Raw genomic sequence first — 8,762 nt, 5'->3', positions numbered from 1 at the left:
GACAAGATGTGCATGATGGGAAAATAGGCATTGGCCTTAAACCGCCCAAACCTGTGAACAGGCAGATAAGGGATATCGCTACCTCACCTCCAGACTTAGCGACATGTCCGAGTTTGTCGGTGCCGACGGACAGTAAACCCATGGGCACGAACTTGGTGCGATACAGAAGTGGTAAAACCCAGGATTATGCAAATGGGCGACAGGAAATATTGAGGGAACATACAGTACCTTCTACAGCGCGCGGATTTCACCTACAAAGTGAAAAAAGCAAGGGTGGAATAAAAACTAAGACGCGTGGGAGGCAGGCTAGTGCACATTGTACTTCGGAGGATGAAGGAGGAGCCTCTGAAACGATATACACAGCAAGCGACACTGATTGGACTGTTGCTAGACCGAGAAGGAGATGAAGACTGCAAAATGCAAAGTCGACTGCCGAAGGTGCTTCTGCCCCCCGGAAGGCTTTGCTTAAAGGAAAGGAAGAACAGGTAAAGCAACGCTCACTGGGTATTCGCCCCCCACGATCAGCTGCGGTAGCAATAAGAATTCCTGACGGTAAGACATCATACACCGATGCAATGAAGAAAGCAAGGCGTGAGATAAATCTCGACCAACTAAACCTAGGAGACACCAGAATCAGGCAAGACATTACTGAAGGACTTTTTGTACAAATTCCTGGCAAAGAGGGCCAAGCCAAAGCACGTCAACTGCAAGCCAAATTGCGGGAGGTCTTGGGCAACAATGTTCGCATCACTGTCCCATCAAAACGTTCCGAATTGCGCATTATTGGTTTTGACGATTCGGTGACGACTAAGGAAATCACAGAAAAGGTAATAGAAGGTGGTGGCTGTACTAGCAGTGATATTAAGGTTGGCCCTATTCGATCTCTTGCAAGCGGACTGTGTGCTGTGTGGTTGCAATGCCCGGTTAGTACAGCCCAGGTTCTGGTTAAAGCGGGCCGCTTAAGACTGGGTTGGACCTCAGCGCGAGTTGTGCTGCTCCCTCCCAGGAAATTGCAATGTTTTAGGTGCCTTGAGTTTGGGCATGTAAGGGCCACTTGCCCGAACGAAGAAGATAGGAGTAACCTATGTTACAAGTGTGGCGAAGCGCGATATATACCCAGAGTTTGTGTTAACCAGGCGTGTTGCCCTGTCTGTTTGTCGCGAAGTCTGAACGCGGAGCACCGAGTCGGTACTGGGAAGTGCGCGGCAAGAAGAATTAGTGGTGTGCCTGCAAGACAAGCAGCTTTGGATGATACATTCCAGAAGACAGTAAACAATGCAGTGTCTAACGACCAACCTGTGGTTACGGGCATTGCTAGTGGAGGCCCAGTGGTGCAGGAGGACCAAGCAGCAATGGACACCGATATATGCGCATAATCCAGCTGAATACCAACCACTCGAAACAGGTCCAGGATTTACTGGTCCAACAGATGATGGAAAGGAGTGCTGGATTGGCCTGTGTGGCTGAGCCCCATTCGATCCCGGTGTCTCCGCTTGGGCAAGAGAGCAGCTATTTACTGGTTGCCACAACACTGCAAGTCGGAAGTCCGTCTACTTGAAAGAGGTGAAGGCTTTGTTGCTGTCAAAATGAGACAACTACGCATATACAGTGCGTATTTCTCCCCAAACGAAAGCCGAGCGGATTTTGAAGGACGGCTAGATCGGATGTCGGATAGCACAGGTCCGTCGCCGGTTATTGTCATGAGGGTGATTTTAATGCTGCGTCTTTCAGCTGGGGAGCGCGACTCACAAACATACGAGGAACTGTAGTCGAAGACTGGGCGACATCTTTAGACCTCACTCTTCTAAACAGTGGCTCGCTTCCGACGTGCATACGCCCTCAAGGCTCGTCTATTGTAGACCTGACGTGGTGCAGCGCCGATGTTGCATCCAGAGTCGTGAAATAGAGAGTGGATGCTGATGCGGAAACTCTCTCGGATCATGCTCTTATTGCCCTGGATGTAAACTGGAATAATTGTTTGAAGCAGCCTACCGAACAACAAACTGGAAGACAAACTGGCTTTTCAAGATGGGCATGGAAAAATGTAAATCCTGACCTCATGAGGGCATCGGTTATTCTCAAAGATTGGCTTTGCCCGCAACCTACAAACTGCGCGGCAGAAGCTGCGGCTGTTAGATTTGGTCAGTTGCTGACGGAAGCATGTGATGCAGCGGCTCCTCGTTCTAAGAGACCACCAACTAAACGACAAACTTACTGGTGGAATAGTAACTTAATCGAAATGCGAAGAAAGTGTATCTCCTTACGCAGGAAATTGGTTAGGTACAGAAGACTCAAGAACTTAGTGGACGCTGAAATATCAAGAACTGCACTTAGAGATGCGCAGCGAGCACTCAGAGCGGCAATAGCGGAGGCTAAAAAGATAGCATGGCAGGAGTTAATCTCGACACTGAATGAGGATCCGTGGGGTAGACCTTACCGGGCGGTCATGCTACGACTAAAAACAAGCACAGTGACGGTAACGGAGTCCCTTGAGGAACATAAACTGAATAACGTGATAAGAGGCTTGTTTCCCCAACACGAGAGGACAGAGTGTAGGTTAACTGACCAGCTTCCTGCTGAATTGACTGGTGTTTTTGTCACGTTAGAAGAAATAATGGACTCATTGAAGAGTATAAAACGCTGAAACTCTGCGCCGGAATCTGACGGTATTCCAGTAAGCGCTGTGGCCACCCTGCTGTCTATAATCCCAGATAGACTTGTTCGATGCTATAACACCTGCATCCAGCAGAGGTGCTTCCCAGGCTGCTGGAAAATTGCACGGCTGGTTCTCATTCCCAAGACAGGTAAATTGATGGGACAGCCATCGTCTTATCGCCCGCTTTGTTTCTTAAACAACGTGGGAAAATTATTCGAACGCATCTTGGCCAGGAGAATTATGCGCCAAGTGGATGATCGAGGAGGTTACTCACCCAGACAATTCGGGTTTCGAAGAGGTAGGTCTACATGTGATGCTGTACTGGCGCTAAAGAAATTTGCCTCATTTTTTACCGCTGACAAAGATGTGTGTGTTGCGACATCATTAGACATCCGAAATGCGTTTAACTCATTGCCTTGGCCAGCAATAGGAAACGCAATAGAAGCGTGGCACATGCCAGCCTATATTAAGCATATTGTTGCCGACTACTTGAGGTCCAGATACATCACGTACACTGGCCAGGAAGGTACTATACACAGGACCAGAGTCACATGTGGGGTTCCCCAAAGTTCTGTTCTGGGACCCCCTGTTATGGAACCTTACTTACGACCAGATAAGTGCCAAGTGCCCTCGTCGTGCCGCATTTTCTGCTACGCGGATGACACACTGGTAGCAGCAGGGGGAACCGATGTTCCACGTGCCACAGCGGTTGCCAATTATGGACTGCATGCTGTGTGGAGAGGAATAACTGCGTTGGGCCTCCGCATCGCGCCTGATAAAACTGAAGCAATCGTTTTTTGACATCGACGGTCACGTGTGCTTCCTGAACCGATACAACTGGAAGAAGTTGAAGTAATCCCCCGTCCCTTCATCACATATCTGGGAATGACTTTAGACGAGAGGTGGACATTCAGGAATCATTTTCAAAACATGATTAATAAAGGACGCAGAGTATTGGCAGCGCTGGCACGGATTATGCCGAATCTAGGTCGTCCTAAGGAAAGGCGAAGACAGCTCTACCTACACGTTCTCCATGTCGTAATTCTATATGGCGCCCATGTGTGGGCGGATGAGTTTGTCCGTGACAAGAAGGCGATGTCACAGTGCCGTAGGATTCATAAGCAAATAACGGCTCGGGTTATTTGTGCGTATCGCATAGTTTCGGCGGACGCTGCTCTGCTTCTTGCTAGGGCGCCACCTTTCGAGCTGCTCGCTAGAGAACGAACGATGGTTTATGAGAAGCTGCGCGCGGAAGGAGATATCGTTGACTACAACGGTTGAAAAATCGAGAATCCGCTGCTACAAGAACGGCTTGGATAATTAGGTTACAAAAAAAAACAATTACCAGGGAAAGTCACTAGGGATGCAATTGTACCTATATTTGAGAAATGGATTGAGAGGAAACACGGTGCTATGTCCTTCTACTTGACACAGATTTTGACGGGCCACGGCTGCTTCAATGCGTTCCTTTTTCGCATTAACACAGCAGAATCGGACAGATGTTTCCACTGTCAGACAGGTGCAGATACACTCGCATATACTTGGGAGGAATGCAGAAGCTGGAGTGCGGAGCGCGAGTTATTGCGCCGTAAACTAGAAATTGATAGGGTTACATTAAATAACGCTATACGGGCAATGGTCAATGGACCGGAAGAGTGGAAAGCAGTCGTACGCTTTGCGGACCGTGTGCTGCTAACTAAAGAAGAGGCTGAACGAAAGCGGCGGAGGCAGACTACAGCCGCACAAGAAGAGAGACGAGGGACACAGGAATCGCACCATCGGTGAGCCCCTTAACGGCATAAAAGGTGTATCAATTCCACTGCATATACCTCTGGTCTGACAGTTCTGGTGGGGGCCAGCTGTCACACATAACATGATCAAAGGAAATGGATAACAGGTTGGAGAGGTGTTCCCTCCTCCCTGATAAAAGAATGAAGACACAAATTATGCGCGTGTGAAAGGTGAGAGTTGAGCAAGGAATGCCTTCGGGTGTACGCGAGGCTCTCTCCTAGTTGGCGCAATCAAGGAATACCGAAAGGTTTTAGTTGGTATGTCCCACTCGGGCTGAGTCCTACATAACCCTTGGCTCTCTCCCAGTAGCCAGAATATCCATAAAGGATTTCCCCTCGAAAAAAAAACCCTGAGGTAAAAGGCGACATCATCAGGATGCTCCAAGCACAGCAGCAAAGTGAGAAAAGGAGAACGACAGCGACAACGAGACTCCGTAGACAGCCAGCACAAAAAAGGTCACCTCTCATCATCAACCTATCTTCAGCGGCGTGAAGCATCCTATCATCGACATGCTGCGCATAGTATTACTGTAAGCTCATGAATTTTGTAACTTTTAGAAATATTGAACCGCATTATAATTCCGATAGTTCGGAAAGTAACTCGTTAGATAGTTATAGTAACAACACTAATTCCGGTAATACTCGCGAAACTTCGAATATCAAAATCAATATGAACAATCACGTACAAACAGTAGACTTAACAGAAGACACGGATCATTCCGGCGCACACCAACAAAGTCGAAGATCTTCTATGTCGAGTAATAGTAGCTACTTTTCTGTTCGTCACAGTTTATCACTTCTACCCGTTTTTACTGGCAACAATATTCCGGTAACGCAATTCACGGCTGATTGTAAAGGAGTTCATAGTTTAGTCGAGCCAGACGACAGACTATTTTTTCTTAGAGCGGTTTTGCAAACAAAGTTAACAGGAGATGCCGCGTTAATACGATCGATCTATACGATAAATAATCTCGACGATTTGTGTAGTGCGTTAGACAAAGAATTCGGTAGCTGCAAAACTTTCGATCATTGGGAAATAGAAATTAATAAACTTTGGCAAAATAGAGACAAATCCATTGAAAATTACGCTACTAGAGCTAGGAAATTGAACTCTGATATGATCATCACGGTTTCTAATTACCCTGATTTGGCAGCAAGGGCGGGACTAAAAGTGTTTGCAACGAACAAACTAATAGATCATTTTCTCGGTGACTTACGTAGCCACACCGCACAGCTTCTTCTAACACAAAAATTTAATACATTAGAAGACGCGATTCAAAGCGCAATCACCTACATAACAAAATCCCGATTCCATTCAGAAAGATTTAGATCAAATAGATTTAACGATTCACAATTAACTTGTAATTATTGTAAAAAGGCAGGCCATAGCAAAAATGAATGTAGAAGAAAATTTCATAATACGCAAAATCGAGATACCTTTTACAAAAATTCTAATTTTCGACAAAATAACCAATATCGCGACGTCAGACGTGAGCAAAATTTTTCACAAAATAATAATATTAATAACAAATTTAATAATAATAGAAATTTTCTTCTCAAAATACAAGCTTTCAAAATAATCAATCTAACTATCGACGTAATAATAATTCATTCACTAACACAAATTCACATTTAAACTACCAGGGCCAAGCAAAAAGCGCGCACCGCCTAGGCCCAACGCCGAGTCGCGCAAATCCGATTCACTTGATAAACCAAGAGCAAGACCATACACAATCCGAGCAATCTTGCGAAATCTTATCTGCATCCCATTCGACGAGCTCAGAAATCCAAGAGACCGATTCTTGTTAGATACGAGCGCTGATATAAACATTATTAAAGCTAATGCTCTAAATCGCGATACACTAGTATATATAGACGAAAAAGTAGAAATTCAAGGCATAACGGAAGAAAAACAGCAAACTCTCGGAACTGCATATTTACATTCAAATACAGGAATTCACGAATTTCACGTAGTGTCTGATAGATTTCCTCTAAAAGAACAAGGAATCATAAGTTCCACATTTACGTCAAAAAAACGCAAAAATTGATTTTGAAACGCGAACAGTAACGATCAGTAATAACCAATCATTTCCAATAAAGTTTAGTAATTGGATAACACTACCGAGCAGAACTATTTGTCCTGTGGCACTCCACATTAAACAGCGTAATGTCGAGAATGCGCTTATAAATCGCCAAGAATTAGAGCACGGTATTTTCTTAATAGATAGCATTGTAAAAGTAAATCACGCGGGCGAAACTTATACGTACGTAACTAATACGACGGAAAAAGAAATTAAGTTAGAGATACCTGCAATCGATGTAGAGCCAGTGGATATTACCACGAGCCCGAGGGACAGCTTCACGTATCAAATTGATTCGGTAATCTCAGAAAATTTAATACAAAGGCTAGATTTACTGAACCAAAACTTGAGATTAGATCATTTAAATAAAGAAGAGAAACAATCGATACAACCCGTAATTGAAAATTTTAACGATATATTTTATCTACTAGGAGATAAACTAAAAGAAACAGATAGAATTCCACATTCTATAAACACAACGAATAATATTCCGGTATGCGTAAAGCAATATAGATATCTGCCGGTTCATAAACATGAGAATAAAACCCAAGTTGACAAACTGTTAGAACAAGATATCATTCAACCGTCCGTCTCGCCATATAACTCGCCGCTTTGATCGTGCCGAAAAAGCCCGACGCCGAAGGTCATAAACGATGGCGACTAGTGATCGATTTCCGTAAACTAAACGAAAAAACGGTCGGAGACGCGTACCCCTTGCCTAATATATCGGATATTCTAGACCAACTAGGCAAAGCCAGATACTTTTCATGTTTCGATTTAGCTTCGGGTTTCCATCAAATTCCTATGAACTCGCAAGACGCTATAAAAACAGCTTTTAATACACCTAATGGTCATTATGAATATAAAAAAATGCCATTTGGCTTAAGAAACGCTCCCGCAACATTCCAACGCTCTATGGATAATGTCCTAACCGGGTTGCAAGGAAACGTTTGCTTTGTTTACTTAGACGACATTGTTATTTACGCTCAAACCTTAGAAGACCATAAACAAAAATTAATTCAAGTTTTTCAACGCATTAGAGAAGCTGGTCTCAGTCTACAACCTGATAAATGCAAATTTTTCAAACGCAAATTAACATATTTAGGTCACATAATATCAGATAAAGGAGTTAAAACAAATCCGGAGAAAATAAAAGCAATTGAACAATATCCCGTTCCCAAAAATCATAAACAAATTAAACAGTTTTTAGGACTAATAGGCTATTATTGTCGATTTATTAAAAACTTTAGTCAAATTACACAACCATTCACTTTACTTTTAAAGAAAAATATACCATTTAAATGGGAAATGAAACAACAAATTAATTTTGAAAAATTAAAACAATTATTGTCAAGCAAACCAATTTTACAGTATCCAGATTTTACTAAAGAATTTTTATTAACAACCGATGCTAGTGACGAAGATATTGGTGCAATTTTATTGCAAGGAAAAATAGGCGAGGATCTTCCAGTTGTATATGCCTCACGAACATTAAATAAAGCAGAACGAAATTACGATACCACGGAAAAAGAACTTTTGGCTATTGTCTGGGCAACAAAACATTTTCGACCCTACTTGTACGGCAAACAATTTAAAATTATTACCGACCACAAACCGTTAACTTGGCTATTTAATGTCAAAGATCCGTCATCCCGTTTAATGCGTTGGCGATTAAAATTAGAAGAATATGATTAAAAAGTCTTGTACAAAGAAGGGAAACAGAATACTAATGCAGACGCGCTTTCTTGAAATCCACAAATATTAGTTCTTTAGGCAGAAGCTTCGAGTGGTACTAATACAGATGCGAGTTATAGCCTATTTTTACAACATGCACTAAACGATTCTCTGTGGGAAACCGACAACATAGTTCCTCAAATCTCAGGTAGCATAAAGGGTCTTTTAGCGAAGGAAACTTACCCTTCTCCTAAACTGAAAATTACTCTTTCAAACAACAATAAGAATAAAGCGGAAGACGTAACTCTCACACCGGGAAATATCGAAATTGTGAAAAAGAAACCCTTAACCGAAGTAAATCTCATTACACGAAAAAATAAAAGCACTCCAGCACCCATGGAAGACATATTTAACTGTTAAAAAATAAATATGCAGAAGGGCCGATACAGAGTCAAATACTAGGTGTTGATGTATGAACAGAAATCTTTATTTAAAAATGCCAAACGTTTCGACTCTTGGTTTGAGTCATCTTCAGTGGCATACAAAAATCTACATAAGTAA

The 8,762-nt window shown here is 43.0% G+C and overlaps 2 protein-coding genes across 2 annotated transcripts; both read left to right on the top strand.

The window, feature by feature from the left end:
- Positions 1-1,429: 1,429 nt before the first annotated feature.
- Positions 1,430-2,644, top strand: LOC109861979. Its single transcript, XM_020441851.1, has 3 exons — positions 1,430-1,533; positions 1,732-1,897; positions 1,988-2,644. The coding sequence occupies exons 1-3, from the start codon at positions 1,430-1,432 to the stop codon at positions 2,642-2,644; spliced, it is 927 nt and encodes a 308-aa protein (XP_020297440.1).
- An 897-nt stretch (positions 2,645-3,541) lies between these two features.
- On the top strand, positions 3,542-3,937 carry LOC109861978. The gene has a single exon (XM_020441850.1). It carries the CDS (start codon positions 3,542-3,544, stop codon positions 3,935-3,937), a length of 396 nt encoding a protein of 131 aa, XP_020297439.1.
- Positions 3,938-8,762: the final 4,825 nt, after the last annotated feature.

This window comes from Pseudomyrmex gracilis, unplaced genomic scaffold (assembly GCF_002006095.1).
Source record: "Pseudomyrmex gracilis isolate BER0280 unplaced genomic scaffold, ASM200609v1 scaffold_1226, whole genome shotgun sequence".
In the NCBI taxonomy this organism is placed as follows: Eukaryota; Metazoa; Arthropoda; class Insecta; order Hymenoptera; family Formicidae; genus Pseudomyrmex; species Pseudomyrmex gracilis.
Note: the sequence above shows the minus strand (reverse complement) of the source record. Positions and strands in the feature narration are given on the sequence as shown.

What these genes read in the sequence shown, in the direction of transcription:
- LOC109861979 (XM_020441851.1), top strand. Translation starts at nt 1,430, where the DNA reads ATGATGGAAAGGAGTGCTGGATTGGCCTGTGTGGCTGAGCCCCATTCG. An exon ending in TTACTGGTTGCCACAACACT is followed by an intron (nt 1,534 to 1,731) that starts GCAAGTCGGAAG and finishes TGCGTCTTTCAG; the next exon opens with CTGGGGAGCGCGACTCACAA. An exon ending in CCGATGTTGCATCCAGAGTC is followed by an intron (nt 1,898 to 1,987) that starts GTGAAATAGAGA and finishes TGTTTGAAGCAG; the next exon opens with CCTACCGAACAACAAACTGG.
- LOC109861978 (XM_020441850.1), top strand. Translation starts at nt 3,542, where the DNA reads ATGACTTTAGACGAGAGGTGGACATTCAGGAATCATTTTCAAAACATG.